Source organism: Pelecanus crispus, chromosome 3 (assembly GCF_030463565.1).
Source record: "Pelecanus crispus isolate bPelCri1 chromosome 3, bPelCri1.pri, whole genome shotgun sequence".
Lineage (NCBI taxonomy): Eukaryota > Metazoa > Chordata > Aves > Pelecaniformes > Pelecanidae > Pelecanus > Pelecanus crispus.
The window spans coordinates 28,661,127-28,682,259 of NC_134645.1; the positions used below are offsets into that span (position 1 = coordinate 28,661,127).

The 21,133-nt window shown below is 40.3% G+C and overlaps 1 protein-coding gene across 1 annotated transcript in view; it reads left to right on the top strand.

The window, feature by feature from the left end:
- The window catches only part of FSHR (follicle stimulating hormone receptor), an 83,193-nt gene that overhangs the window by 50,646 nt on the left and 11,414 nt on the right, over positions 1 to 21,133 (top strand). Inside the window, exons 3-8 of the mRNA XM_075707622.1 lie at positions 5,335 to 5,409; positions 5,803 to 5,877; positions 13,671 to 13,742; positions 15,958 to 16,035; positions 19,721 to 19,789; positions 19,904 to 19,978. Of these exons, the coding sequence (XP_075563737.1) occupies positions 5,335 to 5,409; positions 5,803 to 5,877; positions 13,671 to 13,742; positions 15,958 to 16,035; positions 19,721 to 19,789; positions 19,904 to 19,978 (444 nt within the window). The remainder of the gene's footprint in view (positions 1 to 5,334; positions 5,410 to 5,802; positions 5,878 to 13,670; positions 13,743 to 15,957; positions 16,036 to 19,720; positions 19,790 to 19,903; positions 19,979 to 21,133) is intronic.

Sequence of the window (21,133 nt, forward strand, 5' to 3'; positions counted from 1 at the left end):
AAGCCAGGTTAGCTCAATTGGTTAGAACATGGTGCTAATAACGCCAAGTTGACAGGTTCAGTCCCTGCTTACTGCAGGGGGGTTGGGCTTGATGATCTCTCAAGGTCCCTTCCAACCCGAAGCATTCTATGATTCTATGATTCTATGATTCTATGATTCTATGATTCTATGATTCTATGATTTGTTGCAGTGCAGAGAGCCCAGTGAAGCCACCTGCTCTGGGAATCAGTACCTGATACCTCCAGTATTGCTGCTAATTACAGGTACCTATAGAGCGGAAAAAAATGTTCACAGGAATCCACAGGATATTTGTGCTACAAAAAACTGCCTCAAAGGCTGAGGATAAAAGGCCAAAAGGCCCAATTATGACATATCGCAAGAAGTATAAGGTGAAGAGATCAAGTGTATAGCCCATGTACGTACCTGCTCTGGAAGGGAATTTAAGGAAAGCTGCAGGAGTTTGCAGGGAGTGGGTCACACCCAGCACTACAGTCAAGGGTAGTGTGGCTGGAGAGGGGAAAATCCCCCCTTCACACCATGTGCCATGTCTGTGGGCAAGGTGGACGCACCCAACAAGTGCCCAAGAAACCTTGACACACAGGGCACCCCCCTCTGCTAGTCTGCCACAGGGAGATGAAACGCAGAAATCCATGAATCCCACATTTACTGTGGTCATCATACAGCCAAGTTCACCAGTTGGGCACCAGTTACTCTGTCATTCCTGCTGCCGGTATTACAAGGTCTTTGTGCTCGAGAGAGTACATCCCTAGGCACCGTGTAAGGGACTGATGCTGTGATCAGCCTCTAAGCTGGTCTTCGGCCACGCGTATGTGTTGCTCTTCTTTTGACACAAGTTTCCACTTACTCATCTATGTCAAACTTCTATATCTGTATATATATGCACATACATACACACACATTTGTTTTAAATAGGCACATTTCCTAGCAGGGGAGAAGTGACCTGTCTGTGTGCCCTGCTCTGATCCTGAAAGGAATTCTTATCATAAAAGACATATACATGTCCAGTCTTTTATTCCTTCATTATTTTGAAATGTGAGACCACTTGGCTGCAAGACCATTAGTTTGTGAGTTTAATACAGTCTTTTTTTTGCTGTAAGGCTTTGATTACTCTAAAAGACTTTTTCTTTAGAGGACTACAAAGAATCTGCCATGAACTATAAATTCCTTGCTAATAGAATTGTTTGAAAGGCTGTTTCAATGTATCTTAATTTTTATGGGTCATGCTTTGAGTGCAGCTGGTCTGGGAAGGAATACTTCTTATGCTTCATGCTGGGCTCTGTCACAGATGTCATAGAATGAAGATGTTCCTCCAGCCCTGCCTAAGGGCAGCTTTGCAGGCAGGTTAAACCAAGCTAAGACTGTACTGCTACTAGGCAGCACCTTCCTCCTCCTCTTTATTTTCCATCTCTCTCCTTACTGTCACTGGCTACTGCACATAGAAATGCTACACTGCAGTCAGTTGCTTGTGAGTAGGTAGTAACAATTACAGTTTGCTACGTTAGCGGCAAATTAGAGGAAATTCCTTAGTCATGTGATGTTGTCACACCTTGAAGTCTTACATTCTCTTTGAAGAAAAATAAAAACAATTATCCTTTGTGCCTTTGTAAAACATTTTTACTGAATAGGTTTTCCTCTGTTAGGCTGTGTTTGAGTAAACAATTTATGCTTTTGAGGATTACCGTTGATTTCAACAGAGCTGTTCATGCAGTGAGTGGAAACTAAGCTTAGTAGACACCTAAGCACTTTGCAGCCACTGGGTGGTTTGGGGTTTTGGAGGTTTGGATTTTTTTAAGAAATTGCCCCTGGTTGCTTTGCATACTATGTATTCAAAGGCTTGCATGCATCAGAAATGATGCTCAAATTGCCATGTGGATTTGCTGTGATAGCTAGCAGTAGAGCTAATAGTATTATTCATTACAAACAAACAATGTAATAACAGTCCCATCTTCTCTCATGATGACATATAATAAGATATGCATTACGAGCAATCATCTGTTTGTGTGTATTTATACTGTAAGACAAATCATTTGCACAAATACTAGCCAGCAATCCCCTTTTTCTGTTTGTAGCTGCTGCTGCAGGTATTATTTGCTCTCCTCTACAGAGAATCTGAGTCTGCTGAGTCAGTTGTTTGATGTCAGCAGCAGTGGTTTGTACTTTTAATGCCAAAGATACCTGTATCCAAGATAGTGTTCTTTCAGTTTTCCATGAGCAGGGTGTGCATTTGTTGCCAGATACGAATAAATTGTTCACGCAAATTAGGCAACCAAAACCCAGACTAATACTGCCCATTGTTCACAGTGTATGACTGATCTCCTAAACTGAATGGGTTTTTTAAATTTATCCTTCTTACCTGAATGACAGCCTGTAACAGGTATATGGACACCCCAAAGGACAAGAATAGCAATGGCCTTCCATCAGAAAACAGCACTTTAGTGCTGTAAACCGGGATTCGTCTGCGAAGAATGATGATGAATAAGGTCATCACCAACAGGATTTCCTGGAGAGAATGTAGCAGAGGATGCACAATTCATCGTGGGGGACAGAGGGCTTTGTCCTTTTCCCTCACCCCTCGCAATCCCATGAAGACAGAGGATGAAGCCCAACACCAGAAGGGTTACTGCCTTCTGACATTGATGAGTTTCCCTTCTGTTCCTTTTACTTGTCTTGAGAGGCTCATAACCACAACTGCTGCAGTAGTTGTTTGCTTGAGCTGGAAGACAGCAAAAATAATTTTAAATGGACATATTTTCATTACCTGTTAAAAAAAAAAAATTACTGTCACATTTGTACCTGTGAGTGGGAATATTAGAACGAAAGCCAAGTCATTCCCCAAATCTCTGAAACACCCCCATCATATGAGTGTTACTTAATTCTTTTAAAAACTTAATCTTTTAAAAACTTAATCTTGTAAAAACGGTTTAGAGATTCCTATCTTCCTACCTCTCTTTCATTCCTTCCTTAACCACACATTCTCCAAGCCTTCCAAAGTGTTGTGGCCTGCTCATGCCCTACCGTAATCAGATCTGTATCTTCGATTTCTTTAACCGAAACAAAGCCCATAATCCATCCCACTCTTAGAAAGCCAAAACACTCTCCTGATGCAGAAACATTCGGTTTTAAGCATTCCATTAAAAGAGGTATATCATCCAAGTTGCTCCAAAGTTAGATAGCAGATTGGATTATAAAAAATTATTACCCTCGACAGCCCTATCAGTCGGATGAGGTCACTACTGTATTGTGATTTCTTAATAAACTTTTTTTGCCTGTATAAGGCCAACAAATCTGCAGCATTTTTCCCTGAGCTGTTTAGCGGCATGAAATCTCTTCTGGCTAAATGGATTTGTTAGTATTATATGTTCTGCTTTTTCTGTGAATTTTTTTTTCTAGACTACTGATTTTTAGATTGCAGGGAATGACAAATATACTGCTGACCGCCCAAAAAGTGCACAGGCAAAACCAAACTGAATCTTAAAAGTCTGAGACACCTCCCATGTTGTTAAATCTTCTAGACTGTAGTTAAACAAGTGAATTGTACTGTCATATAAATACAGCATAGGGGGTGATTGCTTCTACCGTATATCTTATAATGCATTATTTTTAAAGAAAGCAGGAAGATAATAAAAAGTCTTTGAAACGTCCCTTGCAATGGCTGTGTACCTTGCATGGCATGAAGGAATCCCAGTCTCGGTCAAAGCATTTTGTTGCTGCTGAATCCTAAATAATAAAGAGGAACATGTTCACATGTGAGCTGGTGGTTCAGCATTGTTAAACAAACCCAGTTCTCATTGCACCCTACCAAGCACCTACTGTCACTCCTCATGTACCTTTATTTTCTTGTTCTCCAGCCAGTATAGAGCTCCCAGAGCAGAGGAGAGCTGGGTTTCTTCTGTGAAAACCTTGAGGAAACAGGAGGGAGAGCTTCTTATTAAAATAAAAAATATCAAAATTTATTTATTAAAATAAAAATTATCAAATATCAAAACACCTCATTGAGGCATTTTTTAAAGCAGAAAATGTCAGATGAGCAACTTATCTTTTGCAAGGCTTTTGCTTGTCTTAAATGGGCAGGTAATTTGGCAGGTACAGTTCAGTTGTTAGTTGGAAGGAAGTGGAATACTTTTTATACTACTTGTAATAATTTTTGTGATTATTTTTGTGACTCTGCACCTATCGTTATGACCTATTGTTTTTCCTCAGGCCTGTTCAAATCTATTTGCAACCAATATAATTTCAAAAGAACAAGATAGCCAGGAACAAGTGCCAGCCAGTTTGCAATCTGACTATTTATCCAAGGTTTCATTCCAAAGATGTTCACAGTTACCTTACCGTTAAAATCCAATAGACCATCACACTATCACCATCTGTATTACAAATTTTACTTCCTACAGCTGACCTCAGCCTAGGAAATAGCTTTTGCACCATTTCCAAAAATGGCAGTGGGGTATCTTTTGGCATAGCTGTTTTTACCTCAACTTCCCTGGTCATCACCAGCATAAGGGATGTAATCAGGACAGGTTGCAATGCAGTAATTACCCCTTGATCAACCAGGAGAACTCCTGAGCTCTAAATTACATGAAAGCCTGAGCCATCTCTTTGCCATCCCACAGATTAAGGAGGAAAAAAATGGATGTATTCTGGACCAGCAGGAGATGCATTCTGGTGTGTTGATAACAGAAAACTGGCCATTTATATTCTGCAGTTCTGTGGCTGGAAGTGGACATTATTTGTATACAGAAGAGGTCAAACAGGGTTTTCTCCAAGATGTGGAAGACTTCTTCACATCTGTGGTCTCCAGCTCCTGCTAATAAGGATGTGTCTGCTGGTGGCTTAATTTTAATCTCTGTAATTTACATCAGGTCAAGACAGCATCATGTCCTACTGCTGAAGTTGTGTCATATATCTTGGGAACTTTTTAGCTGTCTTCTCTATTTCAGTTGCCTTTCACCCCCTCTTTTCTTGACCAAGTTAAAAGCTTTCATTAAATCTCTATCAGTAATTAGTGATGTCAGAGATCCAATAGCCAATGATGGATGGGCCCTGCCTTCTAATACACAGGGAATGGTGACAACAGGAGGTGCAGGACTGCTGTTACAGACACAAACTTCACCTCAGAAGATGTCTGTTCCTGACTGTTGTTGTTTGGCTTGGTAGCAGCTCATAGGTGTTTTGGGGGTCTGTTTTCTTATCTGATATCCACAGTATTTTTAAAACTCATCAGTAATCTAGGAAAAAGTTCACTGTGAATTTTTCAGTTGTCCATTCTGTCTTCACCATGGCTTGAAATATCTTGACTTTTAAATTATTTTTCAGAGAGATCTCACAGAATGATGCCTTGGAGGTCATAGAAGCAAATGTGTTTTCCAATCTTCCCAAACTACATGAAATGTAAGTAATGATCAATCTAAATTCAAAGGAGACAATTATAAAGAATCATTATAGGCAAGTATCAAAGGTTTTACAGTTTGTTTCAGGTAAGCTCTGTAGAATTCATAGTGATAAAGGAACATTTGAAATCTCCCTTTGTCTTTTCCATCTTCTTATCTATCTGTCCCTTTCTTTCCCTGGGCAGCCTGAAATTTATCCTCAAACCACTGCTGATATCAAAAGGTGGTGGGCTCTTCCAGGTCTGTGGTAGGCTGCTCTTTGAAATTGTGCAGATCTTCTGCTGTAAAAAAGAAAATCTCAGCATATAGTACCACTATATCATGGGGCAACCACAGATATTCTAAGATCAATATATCGATATATTTCCTCTGATGTTTCATTTTCTCTTTGCAGAAGAATTGAGAAGGCCAACAACCTTGTATACATTGATCAAGATGCCTTCCAACACCTTCCAAGCCTCAGATATTTGTAAGATCTTTTGTTCTTTGCAAGTACTATAGTAATTTTGAATGACACAGATGTGTTGCTGTGCCAAGCTTTTTGGGTGGTAAGACAGGATAATGTCCTCTCTCCCCTACTAGTTGCCTGTTGTCAATCCACATTTTCATCCCCAGGCCTGCACACAGTCCTCAGAAAAGCTGATGATAATGCCCTCCATGGAGCATTCACACACATAAGACCCTTGAGCCTTTCTAAGCAACAGGTTGAAACTGAATGATGAGAAAAGGAGCTGGGCCTTTTTTCTGTCTATAAAAACAACTTTAGATTGAAATTCCTCCTGAGATCTTTGGGACAAAATCTCTCTCATTTGTCTTTGCTATGGCTCTGCCTTCTGTTATACTTCCTACATGTGGTATTAAGCATTCAAATTCTCTTTCATTTGGCAATGGCAGTACTATAGCAATGATTTTCATTAACGATGATTAAAACCTTAGAATACAAATGTATTGGTGTATGGTATAACTTTATTTCATTAGCCAGCCTCATCAAGGATGCCGGTTGCACAACTGTGGTTGCCACATCTGTTCCCACGGGGTTGCCATCACAATTCAGTGATAACTGAATCCATCCTTAAAATAAACTATTACTCAAAAATATTTTTACAGCTTTTAGCACGTGATCTTAATGTGACTAATAATTTCTCCTCTGCATAAAACCCCAATGAAGTCCAATGAACTCAGTTTAACAGTAATTGTTTTTAATGGCTGTAGCTTAAATAAGCTCCAACAGTGTTCTTTGCTGAGCAATGGCATATACACCCAGCAGGATATTAGCTTAACTTTTGTATGTCCATCCACCTGAGCACATATACCTGACCTTGTTTTCCTTACTTATACAAGAAGCCTTATTCATCCAAGAAGCCTGATCATGATTTCTACATTTGAGTACTTAAAAGTGCTTAATTGTCTGGTTAGATATTTCCTAAAGATGGGATGAAATTGAGTCAGTGGTCTAATAAGCATAGCTCCCAGTAAGCTAATGAGTGTTTAAGGTCTCTGAAAATCACTGACAGGTTGTGAGCTCAAAAATGCCAAGAGGCATTGGTTTGAATTTGAACTTGAAGATTTGAGATTTAAGGTTTGGACTTTAAGAGATAATGTGTATTTAGCACTACACAAACCATTACAGTTTAAACCCTCATTGAACTGGATTATGTGGTTAGAGTTGTGGTATGATTGCCGTTCTCCCCAGTATTTTTACCAATATCTGCTTTACCAAATTCACCAGTCACCTTGATAAATTTTAACTTTTTTTATGTCCATAACTGAAACACAGATTTTTCTCCTGGCAGCAGGAAAACAAAGTTTTAAATCTGCATTGTCTTGAGGAGAAATCATATGCCTTATTCATTTGGTTTCAAGCCCAAGTCACTCAGCGGTGAATGTTGTCTTTGAGTAATTCTGGCTACCTATGAATGAAAACACAGCATTTGTTTATCCCATGTAAAATCCTCAGAACAAGCTGCTATGGGTAGTAGAGTTGTCAGGTGTACAGATGGTTAGAAAGAATGTGAGCACATTTATTTCATACAAAATTGAAGAACAAGAAGAAGAAATGTGAACACAGTAATGAACACACTAATTTCAGTGAATTTTAAATGTGGAACACACAAACTATAGGTTGTGAGGAAAAGGTAAATCCCCACTTTAAATATCTGAAGTAGTGCAAGTTTTTCTCTTTACTTTAGTGGATGTTCCCTCTTTTGAACATTTGTCATTCCACGCTCCCATACATGTCGGCTCAAACATTCAGACATGCTACCTGTATAAAAATTCGGCTGCAGCAGCTCTACTATGACGTATAGAAGCAACAGATCAAAAATGTAGAGGGTTGTTTGTCTAACTAACCATTCCCCACCCCTCTTTAGCTGGTTCTACTCACTGGATGAAATCAGAGGAAAATTTATTTTGGGTATTTTTTAAGGTATTCTCTCCTGTGGACATATAGGACTGGAAGAGACTTTACAGACTACTGTATCTCATTTCTTACTGACCTCACTCCATGTATCCCATCCCATTAATTAAGTGCTTTGTTGACATTTTTGATGCTCTCCACTGTTCCCTGGTTCCTCTCTTTTTTCCAGGGGAGGTTTTTGCAGAAACTCAATTATTTGGTGACTTGAAAAATTTCTCTAATTTTATTCATGGGCACTTCATTCACATTCATTCTTGTGCTGAAGCTTTTCTCTAATTTAAATTGATAAAATCCATCTTTGGTGTTTACTCCACTAATGGATTTATGTTGCATCCCCTCTGTGCCTTCATTTTAGGAGGCAAAAAAAACCCCACCCCTCTTGTATGACTATAAATAGTACAAAAGGTGCAGGCTTCATGGCTCTGAGAGTCTGAACAGATGAATGTGTCTTTCGTGCTAATGACAAAGTTTGAGGTAGCTGTGCTGAGGGTATAAATCAGCACACCACCTTTGGCTTCAGTGGAGTTACACCAACTCACACCATAAGGATCAGGAGCAGGACCCAAAGTCCCTGCAGGAGCCTTCCACATAGCAGTGAGTTGGGTGTGATGCCGAGTTACATTATGCTCAAGTCACTCTTTCTACGTACAGTCATACCTTCGTGCTCTCTCTTGGCACATTTTTGTAGGAAAGACTGCCATTTTCTCCATTCCCTTGTTTCACTCACTGGTGCTTGCCCTTTTAGAAACCTCCCATTGAAAGGGCAGAGAGTTTTACTGTTTGAAAGAATAGGACTGTTAAGTTAATGAGAAAGCAGAAACCTTGATGGAAGGCTGCAAAATGGCAGTTGGTAAAGGCAACCCAGTCCCAGTATTCACCTTTCACTGACATACGAGGAAGAGTCAATTAGTGAAAATACAAGGCAAGATGCTGAGGGGAGCTTATGTGGGACTAGAGTTCAAAATAATTCAGAAAAGGGTTAAGCATCTGTGTGGATAGAAACACTGTCAACAGCTATTTGAGAAATGATAAAAGTTTTAAGGCCATGAAGGGAAACTAACAAACCTTTGTACATCACAACCTATTTCTCCCAGTTAATTCTCTCCAGCAGTTAAACTGGAAGTTAGGAAGGAATAGCAAGTGACTTCATAAATATCTTGTCACAAAATGGATCAGAAGATTCTGTCTGACCATGCATGGGGTTGTGTGTGAGTGGAAAAGCAAACCTGATGCTGATCCCACTGGAATGTATTCCTATTGCCCATGTGGTGTATCTTTTCCCCAGCTGGGGTTCATGCCAGCTTTCCAAATAGTCCACATCAAGGCAGCAGAGCTGGAGATGGAGGCCTGTACTCAGAGAGGTCCTTGGCCCGACCTTCTGCTGCAGACCCTGCCGTAGACCTCTCTAGACTTTCCTGGTTCGACCCACCAATTAAAACAGCTGGCACAGGCACCCCTGTATCTTGGTGTAAAGAGGTATAGCGAGACCCAGATGCAACCAGCGTGCCAAAGCAGGGGGACTCAGGTACCTGCCCATTGCTGGGCTCATTGTGGTTCTTCTGAAGTTTCCAGCTGCAGTGGCAGTCTGGCAGGGTATGAGATGTGTGTTCTGGTTCCTCATGACAATGCTATGGCTGTGATGGAACTGTTAAAACACAGTTCAGAAAATCTCGCAGAAAACTATATACTTACTGGCAGTTTTCATTAAAAAAAAGAGAAAAATTAACCAGTGTTAATGCCTGAGACTGAGCCTAGACACATAACCCATCAATTTAATGATCTTTGCAACACGTTGTTTGCAAGGCTTTCTCTGTGCTGCTTTAAAAATAGTTGTATCACCTCTAGGTCTTATTTACAGGCAGGCAAGAAGCTCTGGCTAGCCTTGTCAGTCCTCTCATCAGCTTCATGGGTTCATTACAGCCACTAGTTGTTGAACATTAATATGCTTTTATCTCTGTCAGCTTGGGTACAAATACTTTTCCCACTCACTTTATCTCCTGCATCGTCATTACTAGTATGGCAAAAAACACTAAGGAAAGAAAAATGTTTAAAAAATGCAATGCTGAAATACTCTAAACCTTCTAGAAAAATGCAACCTTAACTTTCTCACCAGTCTTTTAGAAGCAGTGAAGAGAATTGTTAATTGGTCTTCTTGGATATATGCCAAAGAGACAGACTGCTTCAAAATGGTAACTTATTGACCTTTTCATGAGTACAAGATTATTTATCTGGCTCTCATTAGGGAGAGCTGTGGCATTGTCTGTTTAATAATGTAGTGATGGCTTTTCAAACCTATTTTCTTTCCCAAATTAGTCCTCATGTGTAATCTGTGTCCTTTGGTTCTTTTTTACAGTGGATGTGTCAATGTCCTGTATTAAGCAATCTCAGCTTAAAATAGAAAGATTTAAATGTAACACTCCTTTCAGATCAATTTTGAGGGCATATAGCTGGATTGTTGAGGGGAGGGGAAATGTAGGTCACAAAAACATGTGTTTTGTCTGCAAAATAGTTTGCACTGTGGAGAGCAGAACCCACTCCAAAGTCTTGTGGCTGCTTGTACCTGCCTGGTCTTATTTTGTGGAGGACCTGACACACGTGTACCTGGCATGCTTCCTAAACCCAAACCTGTATTTTCTGCAGATGCAGCAAAGCCCACAGAATTGCTGACCTATTGCATGGAGTTGGCTTTTCAGTAAAAAGAAGTGATGCTCCACTCCTTCCTTTTACATGGCAGCCTCATGGTTAAAGGCCTTGCCCCAGAAGTGGGTGTTGTGGATTATAGGCTCAGCTTAGCCTGCAAGGCTGGGACACATGAGTCAGAGGAATCTCTTTCTGGAGCCAGGCTCATGTGCAGTATGAAGTAACCAGCATGATTAAGGGACACAAAAATAATGCTGCTTGAGTGATGTTGTATTTATCTCTGCCTACCTTGGGTTTGCAATTTAGCAAATACCCACAATAAGTTGATGAGCTAAACTGTGTTCCCAGTTTTGTCAGAGTAGCTCCTACCAATTTGGTGTAAAAAAAGAGCAGGCGTGTTGCTATATCTGGAGACAAGCAGGCAGAATCTTCCAGGAATTAGTTTCTGAAAGATTTCTTTTTTCTCTGCTGATCGTGGTGCTACGTTTTCTTAAGTGCTGACTCCGGTAAGCCTTTTCAGAAAGACAATTAATGCTTTGGAAAGCAGCCATCAGCTATCTGAAAAACAGGTTCTTACCAAGCTGTTTATGCATGGCAAGGGGGGACTCAGTTATAACACAGATTAAAGAGGACACTTGTTTAAAGTGAGGCTACTAAGGATGTATACGTTATATGGTAAATATATTGACAAAACTGTCCTGCAGGAAAGATATTCAGTAAATTGGATTATCTACATTCTAACAAGATTATCCACTTAAAGGCCTCTGGAGATTTGCTGTTTGAATAAAAAGAGAGGGAAGATCTAGGCTGCAGTCTAGCTAAATATTTTTTTAGTTCTTTTTCTGCAATTAATTAAAAGAACATCCTCTCCTGCTCCTAATCACCGTTCTGTGACTCAGTGCAATCAGTGCTTTGTGCCACCTGTAGATTTACTTCAATATGTAATGATTTGTCAAAGATGCTTTCCTCTTCATCTCATGCTGCTCAGTTAACACCAGTACAAATTGAACCCTGAACACTTTGAGATTACTGGAAAGATCAGGACTATGGCACCACCCAAGGCCTTGAATGTGTTTTTTCACACATGTATGGTGAAAGCCCTGCTAACCAGTGTGGCATTTTGATACGCTGGGAGTAAGTTGCCATTGGGAGCAGTGTTTGAATAACATATGTTAGAGTACCATCATTTTCCATTACTGCAACATGAGGACTGAGATTTTCTTGGGAAAGTACTGTAGAAAGGAAAGCTTCTCATGCCTTCTCCTCTGTCCTGCAATAGCCACACACTACCTGGCAGCAGTTTGCTTCTTCATTTACCTACTAAAGGAAATGCATGTCATAATTCGTATTTAACAAGTGGCTCGTGAAAAGAATTGCATGAATTTTTATCATATGACTCATTTAAAATTAAAGGCAGCTTTCAATTAAAACCCTGTACATCTCCAGTAATTTAGAGAGTGTACTTTAAAATACTGTAAGGGGGGGACGTATGGGTTCTTCTATTCTAATTTTTTCAGCTAACTCCTTTTACAAAGTATAAGTGCAGAAGTACTTTAAATAATAAGAGGCTTGTGAAATCCACCTGCTTCATTAATCATGCTTTCTATTTAACTGTGTGTAATAGTTTTTCAAAGGCATTTTTGTAGAGCTTTTTTGCTCACATGTGACAGCTGTTATTTTTAAGCTAATGCAATGTCAGACCACTCTGACTCCTGAGATGAAACAGTCATGACATTTCAGCAACTTTCCCAAATTGGCTTCTTGAATATTCACTATACTTCTTTATTTTTTTCCTGCACATATTGCATTGCTTTTTGTTATAAGATGATAGAGATAACAAGTTGGCTTTTCAACATCTGAGGATATCCAGATACCACCTCAGGGAGCTCAGAGCAGACTTATGCAAGTGAATGACTATTTTAATGACCTGTGTTTCACCCTGAGTGCCCAAATGTAGGATTTGGTTGTCACATGGAGGTGTTCGGTTTCAGTTTGGATTATGAAACCGGAAAGGTTGTAACTCTCCTGGAATAATCTAGGTTCTTAATAAATATCAAATGAATGCTGTTACTTTTTTCCAGTCTCAACCAGTGCTTTTCATTACCATTCAACTATTCAGGAATGAATCTGAAAAACAACCCCATATCCAGTATTGAAAGAATATTGTTCTGTTTTAGTGCCAGGATAACAAATACCTTCTGTATGCTACTAATATGTTCCTTAAGGAACCAATATTCTCAGTGAAAGGTTACCTTCTCTACCATCTTACACACTAAAGGTATAACTAAACTTTCAAGAACCCAAATTTTCTCTTTGTTTGGTAGAGTCAAAATGAGACATGTGGTGACTGAGGAAAAACACCCAGCTGGTTGGAGCCCAGCCCGGTCCAGCTCCTCCTCCCTCCTGCGCTCAGCCCTCCTTCCAGCCATCTCCTGCTGCATGGCAACATCATGTTTGTCCTGCCCTTGCTACTGCTCTGGATAACAAAATTTTCTTAAAATAGACATGGTACAGCTCTGTGGATACCTGTGACCATGTTTCTGCACTGGCTGTGGGCACAAGGAGTCCTTCAGAGTCAGCGTTTCTGGGATGGTATTTCATGGACAGGAACCATAATGCAGAGGCCAGTGATGCTTGACGTGGTGGGAGGGTAGTTAAATACAGAGGATCAGGCCTATTTCCAGTTACACGAACTGCTGAAACATTCCCATGTGTTCACTTCCTCTCTATTGGGGGTGCTGGGGAATAAAGTGTCCTAGTTGTCTCTTAATTTCATGAAATAATGTTATTTCCAGTGGAATTAATGTATCCTCTAATAGACTAGAAGGTTAAAATTGTCATGAGTTGATACTTCTGTCTTAAAAGAGCTACTATGAAAATAATTATCTTGTGTCACTGCAGTTGATTTCTTAGAATGCAGTGGGGAGATTAATACCTACAGTTTCCTGAGATCATCAGGAGGAACTGTGTAATTATCCAAGGTAGGGTTTCTCCCTTGACTTCAGCGGGGCAGAATTCAGCTCATGCTTTGGAGAAAAACCTTTTTACATTAGAATGTCAAGTTTCCTATGGGCAAAGCCCCTGTTTGTGACTAAACTCTGCCTTTTGTGGCTGCTGTTTTAAGTCCAATGTTCCTCCTTCTTTGTTAATTATTGCTTTGTTCCTGGGGCAGAGAGAATAATCTTCATCTGTTCTCTCCCCCTTAGGTTAATATCAAACACTGGCCTTCGGTTTTTACCTGCTGTCCGTAAGGTGCACTCTTTCCAGAAAGTTTTACTGTAAGTTTTGTCTGCTTTTCACTTTTTAAAAGCTCCCTTTGAATGTTCTCCTGCTCCAGCAAAACCTTTCAAGATGTGATTCCCCTTCTGTTCACTTATTAGCTTCGTGGTAGCGTTTTGAGTTGTAATTTTGTAGGCACTGATGATAATGTGGCCCAAAAGGTCTTAGCTCTCTCTAGGTCTCCCTTCTACAAAGAGTTATAACTTGCACTTTACAGACCGCTCTTCCTTTAACTACACTATGAGTGTGTGTCTGGATGGCCCAGGAGACAGATAACAGCCTTTTACTCCTCTTTCACCAGCTGAAATCCAAACCAGGCTGGTGGCAGTGGAAATTTGTTGCCACCTGGTGACAGTTCTCTGGCCTGCTTGGGAAGAGTTGCTGATCTCCAAGCTATTTTCTGTGGAGAGGTGACCACATCACAGAGGAAAAAAAAGAAAAAAATCACAGAGAAATGTCTCAACCATGCTCATTTTTTTCACTGGCAGTAAAACTGTCCAGAGTACAAAATATTTTTTTCTATGGAAAATTCCAGTGCCAACAGGGAAAAAAATATTTGTTTAAAATTTTGTGTGAAAGCAGGCTTTTTTTTTTCTGTAAAAGCAACTTTTTTCTGTAAAAAATGCATATCATAAAAAGCTTGATGTTTTTTTCACTGAAAAAGATCTTGACATAAATTTTTCCATCAGTTCTTAGTATAACTGAAAGCAGAAAACCCAGGAAATAAGCAACTATTTCTTCTCTTCCTTTGGACAAGATACATTGTTAATGCACAGGCAAAGTTCTACATGTTCAAATCTTTGATTAGAAGATTTCAAGCTGCAGAAATGTTAATCCTGAAATTGTCTTAGTAATGGCCATTAATAGAAATAAAAACGCATAGAAAACATAGAGGGGGATGTCTGAATATAGTATACAGACATATAAGATAAGAAATAAATTTCTGTAATACACTTGACATAGATAATTCTGAGAACTGTTTTTCAGGGCTTCCCAAAACCACTAAGCAAATGCAACAGATACAGAGCTACAGAGCCTTCCTCCTGTATACTTTTGTGTTTATCATCAGTCTTAACTAGACTTGAATTATTGTGTCCTGCTGAGCAAGAGTTGATTTTTTTTCAGGTGAAACTCCTCACTTTCCTGTAAGAGTAAGTAGGCCTTGGTACTGCTTGAGTCCCAAACTAGACCTTCGTTCAAACTCTGGCCCCACTGAGGTCAATAACAAAATTCCCATTGGCTTCAGTTGTACCAATGTTTAAGTCCCTAAGATAGGTCTTGATCAGTCGGGTTTTTTTGTAAGGGGCTTGTGCAGATCCTTAGCAGAAAGATTCACTTCACTTGTATGGCTGCCATGCTCCCTCCCTATTCCTACCTCTGCTGACCTCAGTTTGCAGAATGAGGCCTCTGTGTAAGTGTCATTTAATGCAGAGTTGTGGCTGTATTCAACTGTCAGCGTGAGATAATTTTGGAACCGCACTAAATTTCAAGCTTTGCAGATAATTCATTTCGTTCCGTGCTTTCCAACAGAAACAGCATGAAAACAACCATATCCCCAGTCTAAATTATGAGTAATACTGTTTAACTTCTTTGAGGTCTATTTTGAGCAAGCAACAGAACGTATATCTGCCGTTCCTTTTTTCATATCAGTCAAAACTGCTGAAAGTCTGAAATGCCTACTTGTCAGTTCAACAAACTGCATTGACAGGGGTCCCATGTCTTAAGTTCTTAAGCACATACAAAGCTTATAAGCAACCCCGTTGACATCAGCAGGGGAATTATTCGTGGGCTGGTAGGTACCCTGCTGAATCAGGCCAAAAAGGCTAATGGCTTTTCCTTCTTCTGGTTGGAAGGCTGCAAGAATTGGTGGCCTCGCAGCCCCTCAGCTTGCATTTTCTGGGCAGTATATTTGCGGGAGGAACAATTTAATCTGCCTCAGGATTATAAGACCTGAGCTTTTATGCATTTTAATGGCTTCAGCATATTTGGGAGGAAAGTATTGGGGTGTTGGAAATGTTTTGCTCCAGCCTTTTTTACCAGGAAGTTTTGTGCTCTGCAGACAAAATGTCTTAAAAACTTAAGTCATCACCCTCTGCATATAATAGTTCCTCAGATTGACTATAAGGAAAAATACTGTGTTTGAAATGGTATGTATTATTGAAAAGCTCACAGAGGTAGAAGAAGGTGGTGTTTCTGTTGTATTTTATTTTTCAGAGATATTCAAGACAATATCAATATACGTACAATTGAAAGAAATTCATTCACGGGCCTGAGTTCTGAAAGTGTAATTCTGTGAGTAAGACATAGCAAATCCATTATTCTCCTCGTTAGCTCATTTCTTCTCCAGAATAGGGTCAAGGAAACCAGGGGATTGGCACTATTTTATGCACTTCCAAATTCAGCTTCAGGTTTTAGACTTCTCCCTTACCCCTCAAAACTCTGTATTCTGTTTTCCTGCTGTGAAAAATGAATGCTTTTGTTGGGTTTTTTTTTTGTTGTTGTTGTTGTATTCTAATCCTGCTCTTTATTTTAGAAGCACAGCATAGAGCAAATTTAGTAATTACTGATGCCAAGGTTAAACGTATTCCACCTACAACAACAGTTCCATATGATACAAATTGTGTTCAAAAGAATGGCATGACTCATAAATATTTACAGTCAGACACATCATTCAAAGATGTTTATTACGCAGGCAAAATATTTGTAGATGTTCTGGAAATGCAGTATATTTGTACACAATGTTAATGCATTGATACAGGCCAGTTCACAAGGCAGTTTCAAGCTGCGTGGTTAGATTACTCTACTTTTGACTTTAACAGTCATGTTTTTTAATGAACCATCAGGCTTCTTTGATCCTTTCTGTTGGTATATCAAAACGTACTATTTGCTTGCTAACAAGCTGCCTTCATTTCACCTAGCCAGTGGCCAGACTGGAAAAATTTCCCACTGTGTGTGTGCAGTTTACCTCGTATATCAAAGCAGACAAGCAAGATCTGATTGACTGACTGGGCTCACGTTGATTTTGGTGGGAGCAAGGTCAGACCATCAGTATTTGAAGAGAGGCCAGTAACAAGTCACTTAGCTGTTTTCTCTCCTTTTTCCCCATCAGTTATGCACAACGTCTGTCTACATCAAGTTCCCTGAAGTTTTAAACACACATGCAGTTTTCTCAAATATATGTTCAAGTCATGATACCCTAAATGTACTGGTTTATCATTTCTCCTGTGATGATAATATTTGCTACTCAGGTGGGACTGTGTATACAAGTACTGTATTTGTTTCCATAATATCACTAAGGGGTGAGAGAAATGTCCCAGATTTTTACTGTGATTTGACCTCTCTGTGCCACTTGAGCAGCATGAAACTGGCTTTCTTCTCTCCCTAGGATGTCCCATTGCTTATATGATTGCTGCCTGTGTATTGAAGGATAGTCTTCTCTGAGGACTTAAGGCTGCTGGTTTGCTAGCAAAATTGGCCTGGAGGGCAGATCGTGTCCCCTTCCAGGTGCTTTGCCCTGCCTCCTGAAACAGCCCCATTGCCATGGGCTCCCCATGCCCACCAGTGTGTGCAGGAGCAGCAAGAGCTGTGCAAGCAGACCTGGCCACCACCTCCCTGGTCATACAATCATAGAATCATAGAATCATAGAATCGTTTAGGTTGGAAAAGACCTTTAAGATCATCCAGTCCAACCATTAACTTACATTACCAAGTCTACTCTAAGCCAATCAAGGGTAGACTAGACTAAACCATGTCCCGAAATGCCACATCTACCCGTTTTTTGAACACTTCCAGGGATGGGGACTCCACCGACAATGTCCTGACTCTGCTGTAGTTCTCCCTTGGGACAGGGGTCCTGCGTGTGCTCTTTGAGAGTCCCTGATTGGGCTTTCCTTGTGCTGTGATGAACTTGCCTCATTTTAGACCCAAATTTGCTGGTTTTCTAGACAAAACTGAAGTCACTATGCAATGCAATAAAAAGTTACTGTTACAGCAACATCATTTTGTGAAATCAGGCATGTCAAGATGGCATTAAAAACACAGAGGACCCGTTGAGCCTCCACATTCTGGAGAGACCAAATTTTAGCAGGTTTAGCTGTGGCAGGCTCCAAGCATGGTTAAGCCAGTAATTTGGGTTGTATCTGATCTTGCACTATGCATGGGATCTGCACAGACTGGAACTGTGGATACATTTGGTAAAGAAGTGCTAGAAATTTATGGAAGAAATTCACCTTGCTTCCAGGTCTGCATGTCACTTAGAGCCTAACATAGAGCTTTCCTGCCCTGAAATAGGCTGTAAATATTACCTCAGGGGCAGTGGCCTGCTGCACCGGGTGAATTTTAAAGTGTGTATTAAAAACACTGCTGTAGCCATGAAATAGTCAGTAAAAGCCCATATGCCCAAGCTCTGGATCTCTGCCTTCATTGTCACTTGTTGATAACGTAAGAGTTAGTGGAGTGAGGGGAGAATTTGTCTCAATAGAAACTTGTCTGTATAAAGTATAATGGGGTCTTGGGATTTAGGTAAAATTTTGTTTGCGTTTTTTACTACTTGAATACGATTAGCCAGGTGACAAGAGTGTATAGTCCACCTTGTATTGCAACAGTGACTCTGATTTTACAACCTTAGTATCTCATTGCATTAGCATCATGTTCAGTGAGGGAACGCAGTAAGTGCTAATACTGTGATTAAAAGCATATATATCAGCCTGGCAGCTATGAATGGATAAGATCAATGTAATATAATAAATGTTTTAAATGCTATAAGCAGGGACATGTCTCTTGTCTGTGCCTGCTCACTCATGTCTAACAGTGCTTGCAAGTGAAGGGGACGGTGACAGTTCTCCTGATCTGACCTGACAGACGTTATAGACATGGAGCTATGTACATCTGCCTGTCATGGTCAAAAGAGTAATCCTTTCAGCCAGACCCACAACTGATTTTCATGCTGACCTTAGCTCACCACCTCGGACCTTAGATAAGCGGGTCACTTGCATGCTCAGCTTTCAGTGTGAATTAGAAACAAAACGTCCAGGTTTGCTGACAGTTTAATTAAATCAGGCCATTTTTGCCATCAATCAGACCCGTCATTGCCTGTTGGAGAGGGCGTGAGTTGCAAAGTGACATTTAAAGCAAGATGAAAGATTACACCGTAAAGATGAAAAATATAACTGACCCAAATGTAAATTTTTAGGACTGTGAAGGGAAGAGAGGGAAGGACGTTAAACACTAATTAGTTAATGCACAACACTAAAAACTTGGCGGAAAGCCCCAGGAGCTTTGATTCCCAGGTTCACTACCTGTGTCTCCTTTTGGGGGAAGGAGCCTGCGGAGGTGGGACTGGGGCAGCAGAGCAGACAGGGAGTGTAATTTGTCAAGGCAGCAGACTAGGAGGAATCAGCCACTTCCCGGACAGTTTGGCATCACCACCATCCCCCTCCTGCCCAGCTTGGCGATGGTCAACCTTCCTTCTCTGCCTGCCCCACTGAGGACACAAGACCACCACAGGTGGTAGTCTTTTTTTCTAATAACTGGCAAAGGTTAAGCTGTGGCTCAGTGTTTCAAAAGCATCTTGAAAAAAGTAAAACCAAGTGGCACCAACAGGACCAGCAGGAAAGATCCTGGTCTCACCCCTGCTGGGATTAACCTGGAACAGCCTCACCGACTCCGCTGCAGCATTCCCAGGGGAGCCGTGAGCACCACCAGTGCCTTCATCAGCTCTGCCCTTGCTTCAGAAACTTACTCTAGCTATCATCGCTGATGGTGGCACTCATCTGCCCTATTCCTGTCTGTACTCTCCAAAGAATTCCTCCAACTGTTGGGATCTTACAAGCTAGTATTCACAGAAATTTCATCATTTGAATATCCACTTAATAATTTTATTTGTTTGAGATCCCTTTCACTGATTTGAATTACATACATTTTAGCTATGAAGCATGAATAAGAACCCAAGTCTTCTGTTTTTTTTACTCTGTTGCAGATGGCTAAATAAAAATGGGATTCGGGAAATTGAGAATCATGCATTTAATGGAACCTACCTGGATGAGCTGTAACTATTTCTGTTGTTTATTCTGAAAAGCAATTATTAGAAGGTAGTAACTGCTGCAAGCTATTTTTTTTAAATCTCAGATTGTTTTAGCATCAATATTGTTGTGTTTTTCAGAAATCTAAGTGATAATCACAACCTAGAAAAATTACCAAATGAGGTCTTCCAAGGAGCCAATGGGCCTATTGTTCTGTAAGTAATACTCAATTTTTTTTTTTTTTAATTATTAACTCCCCAGAAAAGAACAGAGAAGAACATGTGATTGCCAGTCTGGATTTCAACATCTCACAAATCTTGGAGTTCAAAACTGGAGGTGTAGTTCTGAATATAAAAAAACTGGAAGCCATATCTGAAATTTCAGTCTAGATCCATGTTTTCATTTTGTCCTCAAGTTTTTGGGAGTAGTTGGATCCAGGGATTTAGATCCAGATTTCTCTCCACAGTTGATTAAGCTCTGTAAGAGAGTAGTTCTGCTTTGGTTTTTTCCAGAGAAAAATGCTGTTCATTTTTTGTTTGAGCAAACTCAAGAATAGGTGTGTGGGTCCTCAGTGCTTAAATCTGAATTGCTTGCTACTGAAGATCTGCCACTGCATCTCTGAAACTTAATTCTAAAGATAAAATCCCTACCCTATAGGGATAGGGATTGGGATTTCCTATCCCCTGTAGGGATAGGTATGAGAGATATCTCACACAGTTACAACAAAATGTATTTTGTGGGTGATAAGCTGGAAAGCAAGGTCTCAGCAGTAGAGAATTCAGCAGTAGGATGCTCATGGATCTCAGTTACCATTACTTCAAGCCACGGTTTTCCATTGGATCTGAAAATGCCTGTGAGTGTGCACAACTGTTTGTGTTTCTGAGCACAAGCTACAACATGTAAGAGCTACAACAGAGACATGGAAGTCTTTTTTTGTCTTACCAATTCATCAGAGCTTTTCTTTCTTCCCATCTACCCTGGATGTCCAGAGAGGGCTAGGAGTCACCCAGAAAGGGTCAAAAGGGGTCATTGGAGCTGTTGGAAGATTTTACACAGAGGTTAGAGTGGTTAGAAATCTAAAAAAGTGGGAGAAAAATGTCTGGTTAAACTTGAGTTCAGATCAGAGCTCTTCTGAAGGTCTTTTTTCTGTGTTGTGATGGTCAGTGCATCTATGATATAAAGAGCTATGGTACGTGTTACTGCATTCTGCTCCACTTCCATCACTCCCTCAAAGTGTCTTCCTTCTCTGGAAAAGATTGCCAGTGGAGCACCTTTTCCGCAGTAATATCATTTATGTTTCTATGGAAAAGCATTGTTTCCTGTAGCAAAAAGTAAATGCATTTTCTTTGCAAGCTGTAGCTGATACCATC